General features: G+C 48.8%; 12 protein-coding genes across 12 annotated transcripts; 7 read left to right on the forward strand and 5 right to left on the reverse strand.

Moving 5' to 3' along the window:
- Window positions 1–1,062: 1,062 nt before the first annotated feature.
- N7510_004982 (MFS transporter) lies at window positions 1,063–2,795 on the forward strand (the record flags this gene model as incomplete). The annotated part of the gene is made up of 3 exons (XM_056976908.1): window positions 1,063–2,093; window positions 2,151–2,482; window positions 2,539–2,795. 3 exons carry the CDS (start codon window positions 1,063–1,065, stop codon window positions 2,793–2,795), a joined length of 1,620 nt encoding a protein of 539 aa, XP_056836864.1.
- A 255-nt stretch (window positions 2,796–3,050) lies between these two features.
- On the reverse strand, window positions 3,051–4,587 carry N7510_004983 (uncharacterized protein; the record flags this gene model as incomplete). Its single annotated transcript, XM_056976909.1, has 2 exons — window positions 3,051–4,500; window positions 4,553–4,587. 2 exons carry the CDS (start codon window positions 4,585–4,587, stop codon window positions 3,051–3,053), a joined length of 1,485 nt encoding a protein of 494 aa, XP_056836865.1.
- A 966-nt stretch (window positions 4,588–5,553) lies between these two features.
- Window positions 5,554–7,334, reverse strand: N7510_004984 (uncharacterized protein; the record flags this gene model as incomplete). The annotated part of the gene is made up of 6 exons (XM_056976910.1): window positions 5,554–6,150; window positions 6,209–6,463; window positions 6,525–6,584; window positions 6,634–6,971; window positions 7,027–7,071; window positions 7,130–7,334. The coding sequence occupies 6 exons, from the start codon at window positions 7,332–7,334 to the stop codon at window positions 5,554–5,556; spliced, it is 1,500 nt and encodes a 499-aa protein (XP_056836866.1).
- A 2,455-nt stretch (window positions 7,335–9,789) lies between these two features.
- On the forward strand, window positions 9,790–10,608 carry N7510_004985 (uncharacterized protein; the record flags this gene model as incomplete). The annotated part of the gene is made up of 2 exons (XM_056976911.1): window positions 9,790–9,817; window positions 10,145–10,608. 2 exons carry the CDS (start codon window positions 9,790–9,792, stop codon window positions 10,606–10,608), a joined length of 492 nt encoding a protein of 163 aa, XP_056836867.1.
- Window positions 10,609–11,014: 406 nt separating this feature from the next.
- On the forward strand, window positions 11,015–11,341 carry N7510_004986 (uncharacterized protein; the record flags this gene model as incomplete). Its single annotated transcript, XM_056976912.1, has 1 exon — window positions 11,015–11,341. The coding sequence occupies one exon, from the start codon at window positions 11,015–11,017 to the stop codon at window positions 11,339–11,341; it is 327 nt and encodes a 108-aa protein (XP_056836868.1).
- Window positions 11,342–11,754: 413 nt separating this feature from the next.
- Window positions 11,755–14,326, forward strand: N7510_004987 (putative C6 transcription factor; the record flags this gene model as incomplete). The annotated part of the gene is made up of 4 exons (XM_056976913.1): window positions 11,755–12,574; window positions 12,730–12,894; window positions 12,952–13,177; window positions 13,231–14,326. The coding sequence occupies 4 exons, from the start codon at window positions 11,755–11,757 to the stop codon at window positions 14,324–14,326; spliced, it is 2,307 nt and encodes a 768-aa protein (XP_056836869.1).
- Window positions 14,327–14,732: 406 nt separating this feature from the next.
- N7510_004988 (fumarylacetoacetate hydrolase family protein) lies at window positions 14,733–15,968 on the reverse strand (the record flags this gene model as incomplete). Its single annotated transcript, XM_056976914.1, has 2 exons — window positions 14,733–15,217; window positions 15,281–15,968. The coding sequence occupies 2 exons, from the start codon at window positions 15,966–15,968 to the stop codon at window positions 14,733–14,735; spliced, it is 1,173 nt and encodes a 390-aa protein (XP_056836870.1).
- Window positions 15,969–16,591: 623 nt separating this feature from the next.
- On the forward strand, window positions 16,592–17,290 carry xanA (isonitrile hydratase-like protein xanA; the record flags this gene model as incomplete). Its single annotated transcript, XM_056976915.1, has 1 exon — window positions 16,592–17,290. One exon carries the CDS (start codon window positions 16,592–16,594, stop codon window positions 17,288–17,290), a length of 699 nt encoding a protein of 232 aa, XP_056836871.1.
- A 903-nt stretch (window positions 17,291–18,193) lies between these two features.
- Window positions 18,194–20,357, forward strand: xanB (isocyanide synthase xanB; the record flags this gene model as incomplete). The annotated part of the gene is made up of 2 exons (XM_056976916.1): window positions 18,194–18,785; window positions 18,835–20,357. The coding sequence occupies 2 exons, from the start codon at window positions 18,194–18,196 to the stop codon at window positions 20,355–20,357; spliced, it is 2,115 nt and encodes a 704-aa protein (XP_056836872.1).
- Window positions 20,358–21,008: 651 nt separating this feature from the next.
- N7510_004991 (uncharacterized protein) lies at window positions 21,009–21,599 on the reverse strand (the record flags this gene model as incomplete). The annotated part of the gene is made up of 1 exon (XM_056976917.1): window positions 21,009–21,599. One exon carries the CDS (start codon window positions 21,597–21,599, stop codon window positions 21,009–21,011), a length of 591 nt encoding a protein of 196 aa, XP_056836873.1.
- A 2,148-nt stretch (window positions 21,600–23,747) lies between these two features.
- On the forward strand, window positions 23,748–24,365 carry N7510_004992 (uncharacterized protein; the record flags this gene model as incomplete). Its single annotated transcript, XM_056976918.1, has 1 exon — window positions 23,748–24,365. The coding sequence occupies one exon, from the start codon at window positions 23,748–23,750 to the stop codon at window positions 24,363–24,365; it is 618 nt and encodes a 205-aa protein (XP_056836874.1).
- Window positions 24,366–25,375: 1,010 nt separating this feature from the next.
- N7510_004993 (uncharacterized protein) lies at window positions 25,376–27,156 on the reverse strand (the record flags this gene model as incomplete). The annotated part of the gene is made up of 7 exons (XM_056976919.1): window positions 25,376–25,691; window positions 25,749–25,898; window positions 25,972–26,219; window positions 26,272–26,448; window positions 26,508–26,927; window positions 26,981–27,008; window positions 27,071–27,156. The coding sequence occupies 7 exons, from the start codon at window positions 27,154–27,156 to the stop codon at window positions 25,376–25,378; spliced, it is 1,425 nt and encodes a 474-aa protein (XP_056836875.1).
- Between the last annotated feature and the right edge of the window lie 59 nt (window positions 27,157–27,215).

Raw genomic sequence — 27,215 nt, forward strand, 5'->3', positions numbered from 1 at the left:
ACTCCATCCTACCAATCAGACCCCTTTGAGTCTATAAAAAATCATTATGAGTATAGGTCCAGACCATTCTTTACCGGTGTGTTGGCTTGACGTAATATTAATTCCAAGTAGTTCATCTTGATGTACAAATAAGGCAAGTCTGGTAGTTACCTAAAGCGGTAATACCTTCCGAGGGGATTGAAATTTTATCATGCCAAGAACTTCTACACCCTTGCTGCCGATTGAATAAGAATAAAAATAGAGTTTGTGCCCTGTCTTTTGAGTTTTGAACAATCTTGAAGCTGTGATCTCCCAGCTCTGACTTGATTGTAGAACTGGAGCTGGGAGCAGGCCGGAAATTCCTATCAGTCTTGGCAAAGTCTTATCTGAGCAGGCAGATCAAACCCACGGAGAAAATGCCAAGCTGGAACTCGGAACGGCGTTCTGAATCCCACAAGCCTTGTAACAGGTTTCTCACAGGTACGCAAGTCTTGGGTTGAAAATCGATCTAGACGAATTCGCCACAAGGGGAAAGTACCAGGGGCTCTCTCATAACAATATCAGGATTGAACCCGAGAATCGTGCAAAGCGTGTTCTTCATGAGCATAGCACAAATAGTAGTATATACAAGTTTAAAAGCTAGTCTACGAGCTTCTGCAAACACCGGACACGCCTACTTTTATTGGGGCATTCATTATGACAGTCATGGATTTTTTTTATCATTGAAATCGTTTATCCTTGTTGCATCCAACACTACGGAGCCCTCCAGAAACCCCTGTCGTGAATCTATAGATCTCGCAATCATAATCGGCGGGCTCGTCGCATTTTGCCCGATTTGGCTAGCGCGTCACTTCCATAAAAGGCAACCGAGCCATCGCCGGGTGGCTCTGCCCGGGAAAAACATCCAAGCTCATCCATATGCCACGCGAATCCATCTCATCATGACGAATATCCGTCCTTGGAATGCTCCACCAGGGGGAGGCGATTTGAGGTGCAGGAGTATAAGAATGCGACAGCCTCCCCCTGGTAGTACTCCTTGTACCAGGTTGTCACAATATCTGCATCCCCACTATACCCGACAACATGGAGACGCCGAGCCTTGATATCACACAGACCAATGACTCCAGCCGCACTGCCTCCCTAGGGGAACCTGAGGGGCTCGACTATGTCAACCTCCCCATTCGCGAACTCAATGACGGCGCAGATCTTCGGGAGTACACCACCGAAACTCGCGCTGGCGAGATCATTAAGCCGGTCAAGTCCAAGGTCAACGGCCAGACGGAAGATTGGAAGCTGGTAACCTTCACCATCGATGACCCAGAGAATCCTAAGAACTGGTCGAAGCTATACAAATGGTACTGTACCATGGTCGTCGCCTTCACCTGCTTCGTGGTCGCGTTTTGCAGCAGTGTCATCACGGCCAAGTTAGAAGGGCCTATGGAAAGCTTCCACGTTTCACGCGAAGTCAGTTTTGTCGCCGTGACTGTCTTTGTCGTTGGATTTGGTGTCGGTCCCATGGTTTTCGCACCATTGTCCGAAGTCGTTGGACGACGTCCGGTCTACGCCCTTACTTTGTTACTGGCCGTTATTTTCGTTATTCCCTGTGCCGTGTCCAAGAATATCGGTACTCTGCTTGTCTGCCGAGCTATCGACGGTATTGCCTTCAGTGCCCCGATGACCCTAGTCGGTGGCACATTGTCTGATCTGTGGAAGAACGAAGAACGCGGTGTTCCAATGGCAGCTTTCAGCGCTGCCCCCTTCATCGGTCCCGCCATTGGTCCTCTGGCTGGTGGATTCCTTAGTGACAACTGTGGCTGGAGATGGCTTTACTGGATTCAGCTGATCTTGTCCTTCGTCGCTTGGGTTTTGATCACCTTCACCGTCCCAGAGACATATGCTCCTATTCTGCTGAAGAAGAGAGCGGCGAAGCTCAGGAAGACTGAGAACGACCCCAGATTTGTCACCGAAACCGACCTCGACGCGCGACCTCTGGCAGACAAGATGCGCATCATTCTCCTTCGCCCCTTCCAGCTGCTTTTTCTTGAGCCCATCGTCCTATGCATTGCCATCTACATGTCCGTCCTGTACGGCTTGCTGTACATGTTCTTTGTGGCGTAAGTTCCTTTAGATTTCGATGCTGAACGGCCAGAAATACTGACAAGCTCTTGCAGTTATCCTATCGTTTACCAGGCTGGCAAGGGTTGGACTGCATCGTCGACCGGCCTGATGTTCATTCCCTTGGCCCTTGGTGTACTCATGAGCGCTGCCTGCGCTCCCTTCGTGAACAAGCACTACATCAAGCTCTGTCACCAGTATGGAGGCAAACCCCCCGCCGAGAAGCGTCTGATTCCAATGATGTGGTCCTGCTGGCTTATTCCCATCGGCCTGTTCATCTTTGCCTGGACTTCCTACCCCAGACTCCACTGGATTGGACCTGCGATTGGCGGCTGGCCCGTGGGATTTGGCTTCATTTTCCTGTACAACTCCGCTAACAACTATCTTGGTAAGTGCTATATCCTCGCAAGTTACTTATAATCAGGTCGCTAACTATTTTCACAGTGGACACCTATCAGCATCAAGCCGCATCTGCTCTTGCAGCCAAGACTTTTCTCCGTTCCATGTGGGGTGCTTCGACTGTCTTATTCACTGAACAGATGTATAACCGGCTGGGCTATCAGTGGGCCAGTTCGCTCCTCGCTTTCATTGCGCTTGCCTGCTGTGCTATCCCTTATGCATTTTACTTCAAGGGCGAGCAGATCCGCCGGTTCTCGAGGTATGCCTTTACTGACGACGAGGAGAAGGCCACCAAGGCGTAATTTCCTTTTTCAAAATGCTTTTTCGTTTTCTCGCATTGTTTCATTTCAAGATTCCCTCTGCCAGCGTTTCAAGGTTGCATTGCACTGCATACATATACTCAATCTAAAGTTCATTGCTATTTTCATTTAATCCTTTATGGCGTAGATGGTTAATTGATGATTACATAATTAGATGGCCTTAATAACCGCAAAGCCCATTGCCAAGTGACTGCGTATAATTCCAACACGTTTCCAGAGCAGACCGAACAACAAACATCAAAAGGCCCTAAACTCACCAGACTTTTCGAGCCGCTTGCACCACGAGTCCAAGTCCTTGGCCAACCCATCCATTAATGCCCCCTCAACAATGCCATCTTGCCAGGTCAGCGTCAAAGTCAATGGGCCTTGGGCAACGCTAGAGACATTTACGGCAAAAGCCGCACCGATGGCATTACCAGACTGCGTAAAAATCGAGCGTCGTAGGGTCCACCCATCGTTTCCAGCTCCGGTGCGAGCAGGCCGACAAGGCATGGATCCAAGGTTCGAAACCTCCCAAGTCGTGTCTCGCGGCTTGCCCTGCATTTCGTTGGCTCTCTTGAACCAATCCGACACCCACGCCAGCAGACCAATGATATCATCCTCCGGCAACGTCGCAAGACGGCTTTTAACCTCCGAGCCTAGCCTCGTAGTCAGGGCCCAGATCGCCGAATCATCTGAGCCTTGGCTGCCATCTCGCAGTTCTGAAATCGTGGATGGGCTGATTCTGTGTGTATAAGCGGTCGTAAGGTCGCCCATGGATCTATTAAGGTCCATGTCGTGCGCGATTTTCGATTTATCTGCGTAGGGACGAAGCCCAATAACTGTCGCGGCTGCCATACCCCCAGTCGTCGTTTCTTCAGGCAGTCTCTGCGACATTGACACAGCGATGAGTGCGTGAAGCAGCGGGGTTAACGTCGTCTTGTGCGATCTGCAGGCATCGAGGAGCCGGGACACGACCTCTTCGGGGAAGGTGATCAGCCGCGTATGTTGTGGCCGAGGTCGCAGAGTGATTGGCGCGCCAGTCCAAGGCAGGGCAGAGGGTTTCCCCTGGAGCCACGAGGGCGCAAACTCTCCCCAAAGGGTCTTAATGAGAAACGACTTTGAGATCTTGAAATTCATGATATCCTCCTGTGAAGGTGTGAGGGCAGAGGTTGCTGGCAAAATGACCAAATCCTCCACCTGGACTAGATTCCCTGATGCCTCGTCTAATGCAGCTAGTAGAGAGGTGTGAAAGATACCCAAACTGATCCCGTCAGCAATAGAATGATGTGCCGCCAAAAGAAAGTCGAAAGTGAACCCCGACCCGTCTTCGGGTACGAGACTCTGGAAAACGGTTAGTTTCCACGCAGGGCGAGTCGCTACATCGTGCCAATCCTTTGTGTGCTCTTTTTCAATGGCTTTGATTACAGCGTCATCGTAGGAAGCGGGGGCCGTTTGAGACAGGCTCCTCCATTCCAGGTGATTAGAAACATCCAGAGACGGTAGCCGAAGAAAGGAGGGCCCATTGGTGTCTGCGGCGCCGATCCCGACTTGTAGAGCTGGGTGTGCTAGCACGACTTGCACAAGTGCTGCTTTGATCACCTGCTTACAAGTCTCAGTGGCCATGGTACTTGGGGATGTATACTGGCATGTCTGTGCTGCAAATGGATAGAGACTCATAGACTGTCTAGTGGAATGGTATGTCTCGCTGATTTCCTGTCAGTGAAATGCACATCTACGATCAAAACCGCTAGACGTACAGCTGACCCAGAGGCCGGATAATGTTGGTCTCCATATTAAGAGAACGATTGTTGTGGAAGACTTATAATTACTTGGTCGAGGTAATTAAATGACTGCTCGAGGGCGTCGTGAGATAGAACGTGACGCTGGGCTCATAGGCTTGAAAAAATTGATCGAGTTATAACGACGCGCTTTGCGGTCGCTGCGGCCTAGTTAGCCAAAGGCCCCTGCTGTCGATTAGTAAGACCCCCTGTAAACTTGGTAAATACGAGCCCCCGGGTGGGTCCATGAAACGCCGAGGATTGGAAGGCCCTAGGCATCTTCCTGAAACTTCTCAAAGTACGGAAGGCCTTGCTCCAGACGAGCACCGGGTGCTTATCTGACAACACAGGCCCTCGTCATGTGAGTAAGGCTTTTCCCGAACCAAGTTGGGACTCTTTTTGGAAGATGACTTTGAGATCGATCGGCTTCAATTTAGCGCCAAGTCGTCCAATGGATGCGTTCTCCATCATTTCGGGAAATTTCTGATCTATTCAAAACGTACAGAGAAGATTAAGGAATTGAGTAGTCAATAATAAGAACTAAAAATGAGGCGTATTTATTCCTATTGGTACGCCCGAAAGAAGGCGGCCTCCTATTGATACGTGTAAAGCCAGTGGTAAGGAACACCAATTAACGCGCCAGGGGTGTGGCATTTGGCTTCTTCTCCTGTTTAGCAATCTTGTATGCCGCCAAAGCGTAATATAATGCAACTTATACTATAAGAATCAAAGTAAGAAGCCCAATTCAGCCTTTGAATTCACATTGCAGTACCGGAAAGCCAGCCCGAAGCCAAGTTTGACCGTTTGACTCAGCAGATCCTGGATAGGGACTAGGACTAACGTAGCCTAGCTTCGACTGTCTGGTGAATTAAGGCCCAGTCTAGCACTGTTTGGACAGTCTAATTCTCATGGTCCGAATCTCCGTTAAAAATCTGCTAGAAAGCTTTTATTTAAATCCATATGCTTATTTTAAATGTACCTCAGGTCTGGAAAACCCAGCGGGGATCTTTATCGCCTAAGAATTCGCCCTCTGCATCTCCAATATCGCCCATCAAAGCAGTCAATCCTTGCTCTTCCCGCAGGCGCTCTTTCTCCAAATTCTCCCGATGTAGGACATACCACAGTAACCCCACGACGCAGATATTGCCGACTAGGTATCCTAGCGCAACCCCATTACCAAGGTAGTAGCGCGGCTTCATCTCGGTGCGGTAGAGTTGTGTGCCGAGGATCGCACCGCAATTGCCAATAGAGATCTGCATAGCGTTGGCGATGCAGCGTTTCGTCTGGCCGGAGACGTTATTCGCTGGCCAAGATAACACTATGGCCACTGCAGGGAAGATGCCCGCTGCTAGGAAGATAGTTCCCACGTAACACACTCCAGGATGGGAGTCGGTAAGCAACATGATATATCCGATACACGCAATTGAAGATGAGCCCATGATAAAGGGCGCCCGAAGTCGTGTCCGCTGTGAGAAAACCGCGACTGCGATAGTCAAGCAGACAGCTATCACGTATGGGGGCACAGTAAGTAGCTGCGCTTCAGCGGCCGAGAATCCCAGCTCCTCGATAATAGTTGGCTGCAAGGTGTTAGAAATCTTTCGGCATTCAATGAATGGGATAAGGCCGCTAGCTCACCAGGAAGAGTGAAAGCGTATACTGCGGCAGAGATAAGGTATGAAATCCTAATCCATATAGCCAGATCTTAGGGTCTTTAACTGCATCTAGTACAGCGGACCATGTGAAGGCCTCTTCGCGCGTGGCGTCATTATCATTTTTCAAGCGGAACTGGATGAACTGTCTTTCCTCCTTGGATAGAAATTCCGCAGTCGAGGGGTAGTTGTAGACCCAAAAATAGCTTATGAAGGATATCACGAGGGTCAATAGACCCTCCTGCATAGATAAAAACCCAACATTAGCTCGAATCACGTTCTGCATGCTCTCTGGAACGTACCAAGATGAAGATCCATCGCCAACCACTATACCCGCCCACACCATCCATGTGCCCAATACCCTGGAGATAGTCAGCTAAATATCGAACTAATTATAAACAGAAAACCGACCCATGCGAGAATTCCACCAAACGCACCCGCAAGCGATGCGGCACTGAAAAATAGAGCAATGCGATAGTGCTGCTCATTCCGTTTATACCACATGGACATATAGAATACCACGCCAGGGAAGAGACCACTCTCCGCGATACCGAGAAAGAACCGTGATGACAGGAAGCCGGAGTAGTTCTGAACAACTCCTAAAAGTGTAGCGACAACGCCCCAAATTATGGAGAGGGTGGGCAGCCATATTCTGGGCGTGGCTCTCCTTAGAATGATGTTGCATGGGATCTCGAACAGCACATAGCCGACAAAGAACAGGGTGAGGCCGTTGAGATACTGATCCCCAGCTGCGGATTTCCTCCGATTAGTCTCCGGATTCTTGAGATGGAGAATATGACATACACATATTGAGGTCGGTTGTGAGGCCATCCAGCTTTGCATTTCCGACTAATTGGCTAGTCAGTATTTGTATTTGTCTTCCGGGTCTTTAATCTAGGAAACGCACCATTGCTCCGATCCAAGTATGAAAGTAGATATAACAACGTCAGAGGTGGAAGAAGCTTATAGTCCAGTTTCCGGAGTAGAGCTTTCTCGTTGATGCCCACTGATTCAGCGAGGCTGTCCGACGAAGGGGAGTAGGTGCCTTCGGCCTTTGTGTCAATGCCGGCATCTTTTGTCACATCGGCCGTCTTCTCTGCGGGGGCAGCCATGGCGACAGAACAGACGTCGATTTTTGAGTCTAGATCTCTAATGTCGTGAAATACTCGGCCGCTCAAAGGTTCAATAGTCAGTGGGAGACAACTTATTTAATAATGTTTTCAGAAGCGCATTATTGACCTTGTGCTTCAAGCGATATTTTAAGTCCTTCGCACTGACAAGACACGGCAGAGACGAAAAGTATGTCATCGTGTCAATTTCCCGGCCGAGTGCTGGAATCAACAAATCAGATCATTTCCTGGCGAAAATCCGCTTTGAGCACGCAGGAACAATAGTAGGGGATGGCAAGAATGAGCAATCTGGGTACTGCGATGACGAGATCGGGTGTGGGGCAAGGATTATTGGGCCCTCTCCGCAAATACATAGGGTGGTACTTTCCAGATCTAGGAATGCCATTGACTATTATGATAACTGTGCTGGATTTATTTCTTGGCTCGAAGAATAAGAAACCAGCAAATTGATGCGCGAGGTTGCCTTCAACAATGCCTTATATATCATCTCTACAGTTCCAGATTCGAGAATTCCCTGTTCACTTAACCCTAAATCCAATCGGATGGGAACATAGTTCCTGACATCCTTCAATGGAGTCTGGCTGGAGCTAATGGTGCCAAACTCTCAGCGTCGGGTTCTACCAATAAGTGTCATTATTAGCAACACAGGACACTATCAAGTCAAAGTCAGGAACACGCAACTCCAAGGAGGGACGTGCGGGGGAGCTCATGCCATCTGTTCCCTTGATCACGTCACCGAGCTACTGTCGAATCATATCTCCGATGATTGTTGTGAAAAGGTCTTCCCGCATGAAGAAGGTGGGGAATTAGGCTAATTCTGTCAGATTTAAGGGGTTCGGATATATATCCCCGGTGGTTTTACTGAGTGTGAATTCATTCTTAGCCATTATCGCTAACAGACCCAGTACCTAAAAGCTCTCCAGACCAATTAATCAGCCCGGAGACATCAGGGATATCAACGAGGTGACAGAAGCCTGAGGAAGAGCGAGACCACGAAGGAGAGGAAACGAGCGAAGGGAGTTGTATTGACCAAGTGATCTTTCAATGAGTAAAGCATGTCTAGTTATCAGGGCAGCGGCGCTGACAACTCAGACACAAACCACCTCATCAATGACTACATAACTTAATTTAGATTTGCTAACCTAATGCAACTGCTTACAAATTTCTGTTTTCGACTACTGTCCAATATGTCATATGTTTCTTAAGCTATCTTTAGGCGTTTTCTCCTAGCGCGGTATGCGCTAAGTGCCCAAGGTGCCCAACGCCAACCGCTTTGATTAAAAAAAAATCCTTTCAGGGACACGAATAGTTTCTTCTTGAAATGGATGATCCCGTAGGGTTGTGAAATGGAGACGGTCAAATAGATCAAGGAATGAATGTTTTGGGACTGATTCTATAAAAAAGAAAGGCCATTCGGCTAGCTATATAGAAAGGAGTGACAGAGCTGACATGAGAAGATGACTGTGAGACAGTACAATCAATAGGAGCCGTACAGCTCGGATAAAGACCTCATGTCGACGGACTGCTTGGAACGATGCGCGGAATAGAGATTGGATGGCGGTACCTCTAGCCTCAACAACCCATGATAATTAGTCTTCTCTATCCAGATCCGCCATCGCCATCGCTCCTGGTCTTCCCCTGCTTTGGACCTTTCTCGGTTTCAGTGGCAAAAGAACCCAGACGCCCAGACCACTGAATTCTCTCCATTTCTGCCCAGGTTCACCCAGAAGTAGGATGAGCTATCCGTCAAAAGATTACTAGATTCACTTGGTAGCATGCAGCATCACCACTTCAGGAAAAAGATAGTTAGAAGGCAAGGGGCTGTGGAAGGAATACGAGACTGTCTGAGGGTTTCGAGATCAGGGTTCATAATTAGGTTTGCACAGCAATTATCAGAACTGCATAACGTCAATATATCATGACAATCACCATTGATACATTGATTTGAGCATTTAAATTCTCAAAGGTTGAGATTATCATTTTGAGGTCTCAATAATAGTATCAATTAAGTAGTTGAGACAGAAGAGGAAACGGATTGATCTAAATATATTCAACGCTATGCGATCGTCGAATACGAGTTTGTTTACTCCGTATAATCGACAGGGTCTAATCCGTACGCGAATCATTATTGGATCGAATCCCTGTTCGCAAGCCTCTGAATGAGCCAACCTCGTGTTCGGGAAGATACTAAATCGTATTAGGGTTCACTAATGTCGATCAGATCCTTGCGTCTGTGATAGGAACCGCGTCTATACGAGGGACATTTAAGAAGATGTCGATTAAATTGCACAATAAGAAAGCATAGAGCAGATTACTGAGTAGTGAGTAACTGATAGTAGTGAGACTACTTAGAATAGAAATAAATAGGAGGGTAAACGCGAATCGGCCTTTTTTTGCGTGGAATCAACACCGTGGCCAGGTCATCTCTGGATACGAGATGGATCAACCAGACGCTAAACACGCACGTACATGCGCCTCGTTCTTCCGGCTCGATGTGGGTCCATTGGGTCCAACAACACAATGAGCCGCATCGTAATTTTAATCATAGATGCCCTGCCTTAAAGTCCAGCCTCATCCCCAACCTCCGTCCGTCAGACCTGCCTCATCTTCTGTTTGTCTTCATTACTACTACTTACCACAAACTACAACATTGTGACCTTACATTGTTATAGGCATGCATCAATCAAGGCATATTTCAAAATGGTGGCCAATTAGTCTCTTTATATCTGCAGTTGTTTTTTTCATTATTGGAGGTGCACTAATTGGCACTTACCTTTCCAACTCTTATTCAGACTGCTACAGCAGCTTTGACTACTACAGTTATTACAGTGATGAAAACTGTGTGGGAAATGACGCCGAATATTATGGTGGGATCGCCTGCTTTGCAATTGGTGCAGTGTTGAAACTCGTTGCCTGGATCCTCCTCATCATCTTCTGTGTCAGGCGGCGTCGTGTTCAAAGGGCCACCGAATATGCTAGTGCCCCTACTATGCAGGGCTCCAATCAACAGTATGCACAGCCTTTCGTTGCACCCCAGCCCACCTACCCTGTTGCCGAACCCAGCGCACAGTACGCCGCTCGTTCTCTGGCCTCTCAGTCACCGGTATACCCCGACGCACAGCAGACCACGCCATATCCTAATACCCCTCCTCCGAAAGAGGCGACAGAAACAACAATCAGATTCTGTGGTCAATGTGGAGCCTCGATAACCAGTCCATTCTGCCCACATTGCGGTACTCGAATGAATGGTTACTGAAGCGGCGAAATCAAAACGCGTGGGCCTGATTGTTGATGCCACAGACGGTGGAGGGGAAAACAATTTTCGTCAATCCTTATTTCATTTTATGTGTTTATCCTTTCTTTGTGAGTTTCACTTTTTTGTCATGTTCATACTCTTTCAGCTTTCTTCTTCCTAAACGATATTCTTGACTACTTAATGGTGCATTTGTCCTCTCAGAGGAGATCAACCCTCTAGCTTAGTTATTGACTGGATTACTTGGTATACCAATGGACGTTTTCTACAAGCAAATATGAGATCGAAAAGTAGTCTCACTAGGCTCCATTTCAGCGTTGTTCCTAACAGCTTAGCGTGGTTGAATGTACTAACCTACGCTAATATAGACGCCGCCGAGGTCTGGTCTCTCGGCACATGAGCTACGGGTATGGGTATTGCCTCACTTGGCAACTGGATCTTTAAGTTTGCCCTGGGTTTGGTTACGCCGCCCGGCTTCCAGAATATCCAGTGGGAGATCTTCATGATGTTTGGGACTCTTTGCGTCTTCATGGCCGGTTGGGTCCTTCGATTGTATCCTGAGACATGCGGCAAGACCCTGGAAGAGATTGAGTCCAGGTTCTCCAAGGAGGGTTCTTCGGTTTGGAAAATACCCAAGGGAGATTCTCGTCTTGCACGAGAAATTGAGCATGTCAAAGCTTGCAAGCAAGCCGAGGAGGCGCCTCGGGCCGAAGATGTTGAGAATCAGAAGGTCTAAACTACTAGGCTCTCATGTTTGCCTAGTGCCTGGATTTAATTCATAATTAGCTGGCTGCATATGATATCAATTGGATGTAGTTGCGACAGATGCATTTCCTCTCGGCAATCCCAACAACCAAATCGCTGACGTAGGGCATACTTCCGCATTAGGGATGCCCCACATCACGTGCCAATCTTATCTGCCGCTCCATCCCGTGCTCATCGAACAGACCGCGTCCGATTTGCAATCCAGCCCCAAGCGATTTTCAAATCCACGATGCGCGACTGACGGACCGATAGGACATTCTCTAATTTCCAGCTAACCGCTTGCCCTGTGATACTTCTGGTCTTCCGCTCCTATGCCGTCATTGCTCGGATAAGACTCTCTTTCGGTCTTTGCCGACAGCCCCAGCAACCTGACAACAAAACGCAATGGCGTCGCCATATCAGCCATCTACATCTTTCTCTACACCCGCTGGCTCCAACATGTCCGCGTCCAACAGAGCTGTGCATGATCTACCGCAGGATCAGGTGGATGCGATTATCAGAACGAAGCGCAAGGCACGCGAGCCGAAAGCTTGCTATCCGTGCCATGCGCGCAAGGTCAAATGCGATCGCAACCTACCATGCGACGGCTGTGTCAAGCGCGACCACGCCGATATCTGTTCCTACGAACGACCTATCAAGAAACGTGCGCCAGGGATTCACGAAAGCCCATCTGTCGATCACTCCGGGGTTTACGGTTATGACGATCACCCGGTACATCCGAAAGCCGAACCTTCTTCGAGTCGCGCAAATGGTGCTAGCGCTGGTGGGCGTGTGTCTATAGCTCGCGATGAATGGGACAGCATGCGGAACAGGTTGAGGGAAATGGAGTCGACAATCTCGAGTCTGCGTGTTGGTCTGGACCGCGTGGAGGATGGCTATCCACCGCCGATAGAGGCCAGCAGTGTACAGAGTGGAGATGCAAGCTCCCGGTCAAAAGGCGCATCCCCCGAAGTTGAGGGGATCCATGCGGCAAATACTCTCGGGAAAGGCACTGTGCACCTAGGATCACGATCTGTTCTGGCCTACATCTTGAACAACAAATCTGGATCAGACCAGCTCCAGGCACTTTTGGAAGGCGAGATACTCCCGAAACTGGGTCTCGATAATGAATCTGCAACTTATCCATTTGTCGACCTATGGTCGTCGGACATGTCAACTTTTGACATCAATGCAGTCTGCAGTGCACTTCCGACGGATCAACAGTGTAGAGAGTGGGTTATGCTCTAAAGTTGAATTATGGCTATGGCCGCTAATATTCGAAACAGATTGTTTTACTACTACAGAGATTATGCGGGCGCTATATACCCGGTCCTTGAAGATGTTCCTGAATTTGAAAATACTCTCGAACTGCTTCTGCAGACTCGAGCTTCAATCGGGGGGTCTATCGCGCGGACACGGATGAGGCCCAGAAGCCGTTTGGCGTTAGCATCGCATATTTGGGTTTGCTGTTTGCCGTTCTTGCTTCTGGATGCCAGTCATCAGATCTTGCAAGTAAAGAAAGAGAATTGACATCCCAGGTCTATGGTATGTTTTTTTGGATGCTACCTTCTCGCCACAACATTTCACTAATTGTTGACCCAGTGTGCTGCTCCTATCAATGTCTGCGGATGAACAATTTCTTGTCTCAACCGAACATTGAAGCTATACAAGCTCTCTTAGTGATTGGAAACGTGTTATCGTACAACATGAACCCTGGAATCTCATATGTTCTGCTTGGCATGACTCTTCGGATGGGATTGGCTCTTGGTTTGCATGTTGATTCAAGCAGATTCTCGTCTGCAGAGCGATATCGTCGACGCCACGTTTGGTAAGACTTTCTGGCGATTCACTTTCGTTTGGCACAGAGACTGATGTGACCAGGTGGTCTATGGCGTGGCAAGATAGCCACTTCTCCCTTTCCTATGATCGACCCTCGACCACAGCCGTTAGCCAGCCCGCCATAGCATACCGGGAAGGATCAAAGCCAGGAGAATATTTGTATTTCGAATCTCTTTGCCAGGTTATTTCCTTGGTTCTGGAGGTAGTGCGGATCCGAATGCTTAGTCCGCATGCACAGATAAGCTTCGAAAGCATCCAAGGCTTCAAGGAAAGAATCCAGAAGATTATTCTCGATGCTAAGCCCTATTTGCGCGACAGTCAACATTGCGCTACCGTCACTCAACACCTCGAGCGTCTTGTGCTAAAACTTCACTCGTCATACTTTGCATCTGAGCTCTGCCGACCAGCACTCAAAGCGACGGCCGATAGCAATGATGGACACACCGCTAGCCTGCGTGGGGACTGCATTTTCAACTTGATGGCGACTGTTGAGGCATACATTGAAATGTATAACATCAGCACCCATGCCGCCCGATCCTGGATTACCTTGCAACGAGCCATCAGTTCCGCCTTCCTCTTGGCTGTCATCGAGGAGGCCAAATCAAACCCAAAAGTCTGGACCCTTTTGCGGCAGTTAGAGGCTATTATCGCGGAACGGGTCAGTGTTGAACGCGTTTATGATGCAGGAGATGTCGCCGCAAATGCTGCTACACTGGGTTCTCCATCTCGCGGCGTCGGCACTTATAACCCGATCACAGGTGCCCCAAATCCACCAGCCTCCATTGCCCCCGTCATGGACCCAACTTTTTCCACCGCCGTCCCTAATTCAGATACTCAAACGCAGTGGGCCAAATCACTGGCGAAGACACATCGTGCTCTCCAAAAGCTCCTCAATGCGATGGGCAATCCGTCTATCCGATCTGACAGCGGTACCAGTGCCTTTCCCAACGCGTCTTCCTTCTCTAACCAGTCGAACACCTACCAAAATACCTCGTTGGCTCCTCCGTCGGCTGGAATGACACCCTCTGTCAGTTCTCTGCCGCCTCCCACACCAGAAAGTACTACTAGCGGGGAATGGACCATGCCGAATATCCTCGACCGAGCAGCAGAGTACATTCATCCTCCATTGTGGGGTTGACAGTGACTGGTTTTGTTCAACTCTCATTTGTCTTCTAATTCCGCTTCAGCATGGCGCTGGACTAGTCTTTGGCGTATATTGACGGTACCCTGTCCTGGAGAATGCCCAAGGTGTTCATGGCTGTTTAACGCCATTTCATTTATATCAATCTCACCCGCGAATTGCAGTTTATATGCATGATGTAGCACGAATAAGTGTCTCAGTTGGACACAAGTCATTATTCCTTTCAACCGAGGCCCCATTTAAGTAGATTCCCTACAATTAACCTGACTTTGGGCACTTTCCCCAGAAAACATGTTGTAGATCAGAGGAACAGTTTCCTTGACATTCCTTGACATTCAACATTCTACAAGTTGCGTGCTGGCAGCAACTCTCCCAAACACATACCAAACCCAACCCCATCGCTTCACAGCCCTGCCATAGCGCTCATTCGAACCACATCCCCATCCTGCAAATACTGCCTCGTCAAGCCATTCCCAAGTGGAAACGGCTCTTTCCCGGCCTTGGTCGCTTCCAGCAAGCAGCCTAAACTTCTATGATGCTCCCCACTAACAGTCCCGGTACCCAAGATATCACCAGTCTGCAGATCGGCGCCCGAGCTGGCTAGATGAGCAGCCATTTGCCGACCACTCCAGTACAGATCCGTAATCTTGGATTGGCTGATTAAGTTATCCTGGTCTCCAACGAGAATATGCACCTTCAGCATTATGTCGTAGCTGGAAAGGGTTACATCTTCCAAATGACTTGCGAGAGAGACCTTGTGCTCAGTACCAGGAACTCTAAACGGCTCAAGCGCCTCCAATGTGACGATCCAGGGAGAAATCGTTGTAGCGAAGGACTTGCCATTTAACGGACCGAGAGGGACCATCTCGCAGCCCTGGATATCGCGCGCTAGACACGATAGGTCAACAACCTACGTCAACTAAGGGATATCAGGAACAGCTGCCAACCTACCACTCCAGTCGTTCAAAATGACCATGCCAAATATATGCTCATCAGCATCCTTTGCATTCAATCCCTGAAGTTGTGGAACGCTCTTGCCGACAATAAACCCAAGTTCTAGTTCGTAGTCCACCGCTCTCGAAGGCCCGAAGATAATCGGCTTCGTTTCTGTCGGTGCAGTGCGATCATAAAAATGTCCATGTGGCCGAATAATTGGCGTCCCGGAAACGACTATCGTGCTTGTGCGGCCATTGTATCCGATAGGGAAATTGAAGAAGCCCGGCGGCGGCGCGTCGTCGTTTAAGATCGCTCGGCCGGCGTTCTTGACGTGGTGGAGACTACATGAGAAGTCTGTGAATCCGCCTATAGAGACAGGCAAATTCATGGCAACATTTTCAACGTCCTCAGAGCTGTTGGGAGGCAGATCACCTGTCAAATATGACTGCAGCAGCTTTCGAACTTCGCGCTGGATGTCCTTCGACAAGCTTGCATACTCGTTCAATGTCGATTTCTTGAAGATGCCCTCAGGTAAGCCGGGCACTTGAGAGAAGGCACCTGACTGCTGTAGGACCCCGAGGAAGATGATGGTTCTTTCAAGTCGAGTGACACATTGAGGGACTGGGTGGTTGACGGACGAGCCTATCCCGAACGGGATGTTGTTGATAGAGAAGTGGTCATCATAGTGTTGGTGGCCAACCATTGTTACAGCACTGTATTTTCTACATATAGGAAGGCCTTCTCTTGAGATCCTCGCCTTTAATATGTTGCAATCCCCCACCAATCCGACCAACTTGTAGAGGAGCGGCGATACCGGGAGAGCGGGGTTTGCCCACATCCCGAGCTAGCCCTAACTTCTCTAAATTTGAGCGTTTAAATTTTGGACTCTACAAAAGCAATCTTAATCCTTGAGAAAGAATAGAGAATAGTGAACTCGCGTTGTAGATATTCTCATCGGCGACTGTACCTCCTGTATGGACACTGGAAATACTTGCACGTCCCAGCGAGCGAGCTACCTTGCAGTCTATACGAGCAACGACCAGGGATTTTGGGTTCCAGCTCCCAACGCAGCAAAACAAATTGATAGTCGGAGCCACTCCAGTCTCCAAATGGGCGAGGACGGACACCATCGGGGTGGGACAGCATCTGATGGTGACAAACCATCGTCAGCCCAGTCAGCCCCGCCTCGTTAGAGGCCATTGGCACCTCTTACCATCACTTTCTCTTTTATCCAGCCTCTTGTTTGTTGATTTCTGCCAGCATTCAAAGGCAAGCAGCGTCATCTTCCTACGGTTCCGCATACTGTGCTATTGCATGTGAAAAACTATGGCCACTTCGAAGCAGTACTACAACGTTGGAGTAATTGTCTTTGATGGCGCAGACATCCTCGATTTTGCAGGGCCAATGGAGATCCTGTCTCATATCTCGCACAATCGCAGCTCAGATAACCCAGATCGGATGTTCAAGATCCAAACTATTGCTCGAAAGCCCACTATCAGAGCTGCCGGCTCGCTGGCTGTAAACGTGGATCTTCTTTTGGACGAAGCGACCGGTGTTATCTCGAGTTTTGACATCCTGGTCGTACCTGGTGGGACCTCTTCGGTGATTCTCGCGTTGCTCGATGCTGGGGCGCCGGAATTGGATGTGATCCGCAAGTTCTCAGGCCTCCCGCAACGCTCCTCCACCCAGCAGCGCATTTTGTTCTCGGTCTGCACGGGCGCTTTCTTACTTGGTGCAACTGGGATTCTCGCTGGCGTTACAGTCACTACCCACCATACCGGTCTTGATACCCTGCGCGATATATGCTCCCGAGCCAATGTGGCCGCCGCCCCCACCATAGTGGAGTTTAGGCGCTATATCGATAGTGGGCTTCTTGAAGGTGGCGCTGTCAGGCTCATTACTGCTGGCGGAATTAGCTCTGGCCTTGATGCCTCTCTTTACCTTGTCAGCCAGCTAACTAGTCCCGATATGGCAGCAAATATAGCGAGGGTGATGGAGTATGACTGGAAGGAATTGGAACAGTAATACCGGGTTGAGAGGTACAAACAGATATGTCTGTCTCCCTCATGATGCTTCAAAGCAGACAGATAGGACGAATTCAGTCATGGTCCTCTATCACACCCTGTTTCTCTGTAGGACGGTCAAGGCGCTGTGTACTTAAGTCCATAGTTATGCCCGTCATTGGGCAGGTTTCTTGAATTGCTCCTTTAGAGATGTTATTTCTCATTCACTATGTAGTTCCCGTTTGCGATTATCGAGTCATCGCAACACTACATGGTAGCGACCCCATGTTAGTTTTACTCACATGCAAAGGCGATCCCCGTGGAACATTTAGATCTATGCGTTGCTAAGTGTCACATGAAACTGTACTTGCTCCGAAACTACTGGTTGCTGACCGTATACGAATGAAGTGTGTCGACTGGTTTCAGGCTAAGCTTTGCTCAATAGACTGGATACTGCGTGGATACATAGCCATCACTCGTTGCCCCTGCTAACGTACTTCCCATCATTCCGTGAGTTTCCATTTGATCTTCCTTATTGTCCGAATGTCACTGACACAGCCTTCGTCATAATTCTTGTCCATTTTCCATTTTCGTCTCTATAAGCGGAGTGAGAATTACAAGTACAGGTCGCACTTAACTGGCAAAGAACTAACTGAGTTAAGCCTGCCTGAATAAGGCCTCTTATGTGAGTTTGGAGTCTTTAATTTGAAGTACAGTGATTAGACAGAATCATCATCAGCACAAAACATGTATGTGACTCAAGGATCAGATCAGATCAAACTTCGGCTCCTGGGTATATAGCACCTGCCGATCTGGCAGAGCATGCGCTTCCTCCTGGTCTCCAACTCACAAGTTGAAGAAAAAAACGTTGTCTATTCGCTCCCTCTTTTCTGCGATATACGTTTGTCTGTGAGACAAAAACACGATGAATGTCTTGACGTCACTCTCTGCCGTGTCTTCGGCCCCGTATAGCGCGGCGACAGATCAGAATGGAATTATTCCTAAGGGGACAAATGTAAAGCCTGTGAATGGAACAGAAACCACCGTCTCGTCGGACGATGCGACGCTGTCATTTGGGTCAACCCCCACACCTAGCGGGGTTACCGCAAACGGCATTGTCCACATACATCGCCAGGAACAAAATGTGCTCAACGGCGACGTGGCCCATGCTGCCACTTCAAATACAGAGCCTGAAGTTTACAATATGTCCGTCGCTATTCTGAAGCTCATCGAAAGTTATGGAGTTGATTACGAGAAACTGGGCGGCTCCTGGAAGGGGTTTGACTCCTTCATTCCGATCGTGCGCGCGCAGATCAAGAAACAGGAACCCATCCGCATGATTCTGCCCGCTTTTCCATTCAAGTCGCCCAATGTGCGAGACAAGGTGCTTGGCACGCTTCCTGATCTGGGTGAAGAGCTGGCGCTTTTCCACTTGAACGGATTGTGCGAGAATATCGCCCGGATCTATGAGCCTGGTGCGGATGTATACATTAGCTCGGACGGGCTCGTCTACAATGGTGAGCAAAATCTTTGAAATATTAAACTAAAGCTTCTGACATGAAGTAGACATACTTGGAGTTTCCGATGACACTGTCTGGCATTATGGAGAGGCGTTGCGGAAGATGGCGATCGAGAAAGAGCTTCATCATGTCAAATTCATTCGTCTCTTCGAGCTTCTCGAGCACCCGGGGTTTCATTATGAGTCATCAGAGTCTGCGAAAGCATCCTATCTGGCACACGCCAACTGTCTACGACGGGAACTGATGTACTCCTTTGGAGACCCCACCTTTGACGCCGACGAGGCCATCAAAACCGATACTGACACCTGCCTTACATATCGCGGATATATCAAGTTCCTGACCAAGGACTTGGCGCACCAAGAAGAAAACCACTTGATGTCGAAGCGCTCCAGACAAGCACACATCGCTCAAACGGCGCGTCAAATGATTGTTCGCGGCAAGATGTTCGCGGCCGCTATTAAAGCAAATCGGAAAGACTACGTGCGACTTTCAATTCACCAGTCTGCTGGCGAGAATAAATTATCCATCTCTCTTATCCCCCAGGTTCGAGGCGCTTTGGGATATACCCCGTGGCATTCGTCGGTGGCTGTCGGACTAGATGGATCATATCGCACGGTCCACGCAGAAGACGTGCGCGACACGCATGATCTGATCTTTAAAAATGGTCAACCATATTACTTTCGAGAAAAATCCGACATGTTCAATTGGGTCGACGACGGTCTTTCTGTCAAATTCGAGCACCTATACCCCTGCGGTCTCATCATCCGACCTGCAGACATCGACAATGTGAATCCACCACCATCTCTCCGCTCTATTCCCATGCAGAAGGTCCGCAAGCTCTCAAATGGCATGTCCCCAATTATTCTTCGTGGGTTTTCTGAGACCCTCGAAGAAAAGCTCTATGTCGAAAAGGCTGAGGAGCTAGGGACTCTTCTTCCCTGGAGCTTTGGCATCATTCAGAAAGTGCGGGACGCTGGTCGGTCCGACAAGATGGGGAACAATGTCACATCAAATGAAGCAATGCCCATGCACTTTGATGGCATGTTCAAGTTTGAAGAGGTGCAGGACCCGGTCACTGGGGAGACTGCCAAGGTTCAAAGACCACCCGGGTACCAGTTCTTTACTTGTCCGGCCACGGCGCCTAAAGGAAGTGGATATACACTGTTTGCCAGCTCACGCCTCTTCTTCCGGTACCTGCCTATTCCATGGACGGCCGAGCGGCTTGAGAATGTAACTTGGGCTATGGATAATGATGGCTTCTGGCAATCCAAAATCCCGAATGTACCGCTTGTCGTGAAACATCCGCTCTCGGGAGAGCCATGTCTACGCTGGCATCAACCGTGGGACTCGACGAAGACAAAGTTCTCTACCTGCAAAGTCACCATTGAAAACGACGATCAGAGTATTGTGCAGATTGTTGATTCGGGAACATACGACCATCGAGTCTGTCTGCGCTTCGAGTGGGAAAAGGGGGATTTGCTCATCAGTGATAATACCGCTATGCTGCACACGCGAACTGGGTATATAAGTGACTGTGATCGAGAGTTGTGGCGGATTCACTTCGACTAGATTGGAGGATGAGGGAGCAGTCTGTTATGCTTTCTTTTTTTTCTTGCTAATCAGTTTTGGTTACTGCCTCGCTTGAATAGAAATCAATGTCTTTTACGTGCCCAGCTTTTTTTTAGATCAAATCTGTCATCACGCTGTGTCTTTAGTATTCCTTTAGGTAAGAATTTCTAGGGTCTTTGCCACTTTTTTAGAGATCTCTCCCCCCAACTTCGATCCGTGGTAGTTGGGACCAGGAGTTATCATCTGGTTGCTCAACTATCATAATGAAGATCCTCATTGTGCTCTATTACGGGATGAGCCGGAGCCATTCACGCTCAAGATGCCTAAGAACTACTTTGCGGTCACTAGTCACAGCTATCGGAATCCTTCTATGGGTCTACAACATAACATGATCAATGAGTCAAAGTAAGCCGCCACTAACAAAGATCACGAGAAAAGTCAAAACAGACTTACAGTCCTTCTCGAAATCGGCTTGACCAAATACACACTGAGTCACTCTTTCTGGGCTCCACCGCCAAGCCCTTAGAGCAGATCATCTATTGAGGGGGCCGCAGGTAACCCTCCGTCGCCGCCTCCAGACAGGGATTTATAATGTATAATGCTAAGCTGAAGCTACTATAAACTGATCCACAAAATCTATCAGGCAGCGGGCTACAGAGCCAGAGCCAGTCCAAGGATACCAGCCACGCCAGCAATGCCCGCAGCAACACCACCTGTAGCAATTGGAGCGCCACCAGTCGAGGTTGAAGACGAAGGAGCCGACTTCTTAGTACTAGAGGCACCGGTTCTAGTGGCGGCCGCAGTGCTCATAGAAGATGCAGTGTTATGCGCAGGAACACCAGTAGCAGGGGCATTAGAAGAAGTCGAGCCAACAAGCATAGTCAATTCAGCACCCAAAAAGGGGTCGATGTAGACACCCTCAGACGAAGCCCAGGCCTTGACAAAGCTAGGTAGGGAGTTGTACCAAGCAGGCATGGTGCCAGCCTGGATTTCACTCTCGATGGAATCGCGGAACGTGGCTTGCAAGACATCGGTGTACCATGAGTGCGGGATGGCGGATCCAATCGCCGTGACAATGGAGTGCGGGACGAGCGTGGGGCTGCTGTCCGGGTTCGTTTCGGACGAATCAGAGGAGCTGGACCAGGCGACTGCTGAAGCGGTTACGGTTGCGGGCTGGGCGTCGTAGGCAGAGGCCAGGGCCGTGGAGGAGAGAAGGAGGGTGACGATGACCGTGAACCGCATTGTGGCGGCGGTATTAGATGATGTGTAACGAATATTGAGAATATTATTTGCAAGAAGGCAAGAAACAAATGGCTTTTGGTACAATTGATCTTGAGAAATAGAGTAGAGAGAGACCTCTATAATAATCCCTGTGAAAAGAGCCTCAAAAGGTCTCTCGGCCAAAATACCCATCTTTTACTTCTTGGTTTCGCTAGCCAGTTTTCAGAGTAGTATTATTTTGGTGTACTTCATGGGCGAGCCCATACCAGTCTTGTACCATTGGGTGCATAGCGTAGCCTCTCTCCTGTTCCTTAATTTTAAGTAGAGAGAATCCGATGAGAGTCTTAACACCAATTTTGAACGCGAGTCCGCTTGATATAGTCTTAGCAATTTTGCGCCGCAAGTCTCGGGGTTGGCCATCTTAACTCTCAGCCGTGAGGCGAATTTCTTTCACTTTCCAATGAAGCTTTTTTCTGAGAAAATCTGTCTCATGATCCCCTAGATAATTGTGGTTCTATCTGGTCTCTATGTATTACCTTGGCTATAGCCTGTATGTAGTTGGCTATAAATAATGTTAGTTATTTCAGGAACCGTTAGGCTGCCTATGACGTTGGGATTATGCAGCGCCGTGCAACATCGATTCACATTCGAGGATCTAAAAGATGGAAAATAGTCGGATATAAATCCGAGAATGCCTCCTATGTGACGCAAATTCCACTCTTCGCGCTATAGCGCTTACATTTGACTCGCTTTCGGCTTTTTGTTTAGCCTTGAGGCTGAGCTATACCTCATCGGTACAAGTGTGGCTTTTTTTGCTGTGACACTTATCTGCCGTCGGTTAAAAGCCCTCCCCTTTACGTAGTACTCGGCTACGGTAACTCTATGATACACTACTACCCTAGATAGTCTTAATTGAATTGGAGCTCTCTCAAACGAGGATTCAGCCGCTGCGCCCTTTAAAGCTTAACGCGATTCTTTGTACCACGCTAAGGTCGGGCTAATCAATTAGTGCTAACTTAGTGGCTATCTCGCTTTTACTTGTTTTATTAAAGACGGCATACATTCTCTAAAATTGAATTTTCGAAAATGTACCCTTTCGCAAATATCCCTTCCGATTGCTTTGTTTACTTGAATATTGGATAAAATGACAACCATGCTATCTGTATCTGTTCTGTCGGAATACACTTTCAACAACTGGGGGCCACTTACCACAACCCTCGCCCGCTTCTTGTTAGTCGATGTAGTTTAAAAATCTCTATATCGCCAAGGCCAGCACTCTAACGATCAACGTCGCCAAGGTCGCCTGTGGCGTAGATACCGGTTACTAGAGCTGCTATCCAATAGGCACAATCACTAATATCCAACCGCGACCTCATGGTTTGACGAGCCTCATTGCGCCGAATTTTGATAGACATACTACTCTCCTAGTCTCTACTATCCCTCTGTGTGGGGCCCCGTTGCAACGGCGTCGCGCAATGAGACTCAGACTATCAAATGGAATGGCGCTTTTGACCCTGCAACCACCTTACTAGGGTCAATTTTTTTATCCCTTGAGAACTTAGCCAACAACGTATTCCTACAAGTCCTAGCATTGAGACCTCGCAAACTTAGAAAGTACTCTTCTAGTAAGACCAGCATTCTGCCAGCAATACATCTCGTCCTACACGAACACACCCTTCCTATGCACCAGGACAGAAATGGAATAAACCGAAAGATTCTGAATATAATGACAAAATACTCTCGTCCGTAAGTTCGTGACAGCCCATCCCACTTCCTGGTGTTTCCTTCTACGTAAAGTTCGATACCTTCATTCTTGTGTAGGCAAGCCCAATGTTACCAAGCCCGACTATCTATATATAGGACCAAAATGAGCCATTTTATTACACCAATCACCAGATGCAGGTGGATTCAATGGCTTGACTAGTCTAGAGATTATCCCGAATGGGGCTAGAAGGGTCCGAGTACTCCCATACATGCGTAAGCAAGGCTAAGTAATACTTTGACGTTGTGATTGCAGCTCAAAAAGAAGGAACCGTCCTGTTTCTCGCGACCTGCTTTCTATTCGCTTCTTCTGTCTCAAAAGTGACTGCCTGTGTTTCTGCTATATCACATTAGCTGCGGCTTTTGTTTTTATTCTCTTGGATACTTTTAACGAAACAAGAAGCCATAATGCGCATTAGTTCGTTTGTCGTGGTTACATTGGCTGCTTTGGCTGCTGGCGAGAGCACCACCACTGTCGGCTATTTCGGTGTCAACTCAGGACTTGGTGATGATATCGGCCCATTTTTTTTCACCAGCACCGCAGCTAGTGTTGCTGGCATTAATGCGGTCGCTACCACTTACGAAATCAAGTGTCTGGGCGGTGCGCCCAAATCCGACTGCCAGATCGATGCCAAACATCCCTGGACCCTGATCCAGGGCCCTGCCACCTATAACTTTGCGGCCTCCTTTACTTACACAAGCGACCAAACGACCGCCACATATGCTGAGACAGCTGAGTGCTCTTTCACTCACTACTCCGAATCGGCCTCTTGCTCATGGAGTGCCTCGATCACTGGCTCATCATCTGACGGAAATCTTGCCTCTTCTACCTCTTGGACGACCACGAACATCCCGACCGACTCGATCAGTTACTGGGAACTGGAGGTCACTGGTGGTGTTGCCTCCTTCACTGCTCCTCAGGCAACCAAGACCCCTGATGCCGCTGTTGCTCCCGCGAAGCCTTTGATCACCGCTGCACCACTATGCGCCGCCGCCGCCGCTGCTGCTGCCGCTGCCTTGTTCTAATGGAAGAACTAGATCCTTTCACGATCGTTTATGTTTGCTGTCATTCATGTAATATCGGGAATCTATAGCGATTAGTCAATGGATAATCTCATGTCATGTTATATACCTGCAGGTTTCCGATCCGCATACTTTCGAATCAGCAGCTCCTTTAGCTCTGGCTGTAGAGAGAGTCTCCTTAGGAGATCGTCCGGGAACAAGGCCCCAAGCGGCCCGCTCCGCGCGATTTGTAGACCCACCGTCCGCGGTTTCAGGGAATTCCATGGGCGTTTCGGATGCTTATGTAATTTTACGTAGATAGGTACTGTAACATACATAGCGAATTTTACGGTGTCCATCAGTTTAACGCGGCCAGCTTAATGGTTGATCTGCGCTAAGGCCTTGGCAGTGGGCCCCGAAAAGAGATTCTCAGTGTGCTTCAGTCAAGGCGATTTTGAGAATGGCTGTAATTGGCGGTACACTCAAGCTTCGACACAACCTATGCGGATTACCAAACCTTTATAATATTTCATTACCAACGACAAGAGTAAGGAACCACTTTCAACTGATAAAATTATTTGGTATCGAAGAATGGTCACAACTAGTATAGTTTTACAATCTAGTGCTACAGCCCTCGCACACCCGATTATGCTTGATTTCGTTTACATAGATAGCGATCTTGTGGATAGCTTTGTTCTTCCCCTTCTAGCGAATCCTACAACTTTTCTACCTAGCTCTGTCCTTTTAGACATGGACACTAAGGGCGTTCCCTTGTCAAACTCCAAGCTCTATTGAATATGATAGGGTGGATAGCACAAACCTCAGAAGAAACAAGAGACGGGCCGGCAAGACCTTGTACGGGAGATGGAGAGCAGAATCTTGGCAACACTATCTTGAAGGATAGAAACACGCGCCACAGACCATTTTGACATCAGGAACGGCTAACTATTTTGGACCCGTCAGCTTGCGCTCCCCAGCAAGACCATTGCAATGAGCAAGATCAAAAGACCCAGTGTATGTCACTCAAAATTGCTCTAAGGGAGGTCGGCGTAGTAGGAGTACGGCTGGTTCAGTAGGTAGAACTCATCGGGCTGCGGACCAGTACTACCACCGTACCAGACAGGACGGGTGAGGTTCTTGGGCGCGTCCGTACGGGGCTTCTCTGTGAAGACCTGTTCAAAAGTCTTGGCCCACTGGACGCGGTTGTTCAGACCCTCAAGTCCCCAGAGGTTCTGGAGGAAATGAAGGAAAGAGGTGTGGGTGTACTCAGAATTGCTGTCATACATGGTACCCTCTTCGTGTATCAACATGTTGGCGGGGACCCAAGGAGAGATCAAGAAAGCAGGAACGCTATGGAAAGGATTAGTCTCTCCTTGACACAATGCTGTAGACAGATGTAACACTTACCGGATACCGAGGCGGTCAAAGTTGTAGGTAAGGTTGAATCCCTCTGAGTCACCGTCGAAGGCGATTTTGTCTTCAGGAATAGGGATATTCATGGGAGGGGCGACGTGGTCCGCGAAACCGCCGTGCTCATCAAAGTTCAGGATGATCAAGCTGTATATGAATTTGATTAGCCGCCGATGGTTCACCCAGATATGTCTCATATAGTCCGTCATTAAATACTTACACGTTGTCCCAGTACTGGGAGTTACGGACAGCGTCGTACAAATGCTTGATCATGGCAGAGCCAGCAGCAATGTTGGAAGTCGGGTGCATAGAATCGACGGTGCAGCATTCAGGGTTGATGTACGAGAATTGTGGCAAGGTCCCCTCCTGGAGATCCTTGTAGAAGTTGTCGGCGGGCGTGAGTTTGTCCATGGCATTCTTCTGAACCCACTCGTAGTTCCAGGCGTCAACGATGTCAGACTCATAGTACTGCAGCACATCGTCAATTCATGGTACCCGTGGCAAAGCCAAATACACTCACGTTCTTCCAGGAGATTCCGGCCTTCGAGAGGGATTCGAAGATAGACATGGCACAGGTAGTTCCAGTCACATTGTTGAAGAAACCAGCAGCCTGAGTGGTGTCATCGACAAAACCACAGCTGGAACCCGAGGTAGCAAACTGGCGGTTAGGATTGGTTGGGCCAGGGTGCTCAGCGAACTAATTCCCCAAACTGTCAATCAATTGCGATCCTGAATAGTGAGGGGAAGAGTACGCACGTAGCGATCAAAGAAAACAAAGTTCTCGGCGATCTCAGCCAGAGTGGAGGTCCTCTTCTCGTCGAAGGCTTTGATGACGAAAGCAGACTGACCGGGAGTGAGGCCGTATCTGGCAGACTCTCGGTCAACGAAACCCTGCATGGTAGGAACAGAGTCCTTGGTAGGGTAGTAGGTCTGGAAAATCTCATAGTTGGTACCGGCAAAGTCGTGGTCAGGGTCGTCGTAGGGTACCAAACCCTCGTTAGGTGCAGCACAGATTGAGTAAGGTTCGCCATAGACAGTCCAGTTAGGGTTACTGTATGGGTTGCAGAAGGGCTCCTTGAGATGGACCAGGTTGTCGATATCAGGATGGAAATCCCAGTATCCAGCAATGTTGTCGAAGGAGTGGTTCTCCATCATGAGGTAGATAACATGCTTGACCTGCAACAGGAGGTCAATACCAGCGGTCCTTTGTTTAGCACTTGGTTTCTCACATTGCCCCTCAGTTTCTCCCACACATCGCTACTCAAACCGAGCTTGAAGTCAGAGAAGATGTTGACAATGACAACAGAGGGGCACTGTACCTGGAAGGACTGCCGCCTGGGGCAGCGAGAACCGAGCCCATGTTGGCCACGGCACAAACGGCCGTCAATCCGAAGACAGACTTCATCTTGTTGGATGTAGAAGGTAAAACTATTTGCTTTCGATGAATCCAAGTCCACATCATCA

Source organism: Penicillium lagena, assembly GCF_028827675.1.
Source record: "Penicillium lagena strain IBT 129212 chromosome Unknown utg000002l_segment0_segment0, whole genome shotgun sequence".
In the NCBI taxonomy this organism is placed as follows: domain Eukaryota; kingdom Fungi; phylum Ascomycota; class Eurotiomycetes; order Eurotiales; family Aspergillaceae; genus Penicillium; species Penicillium lagena.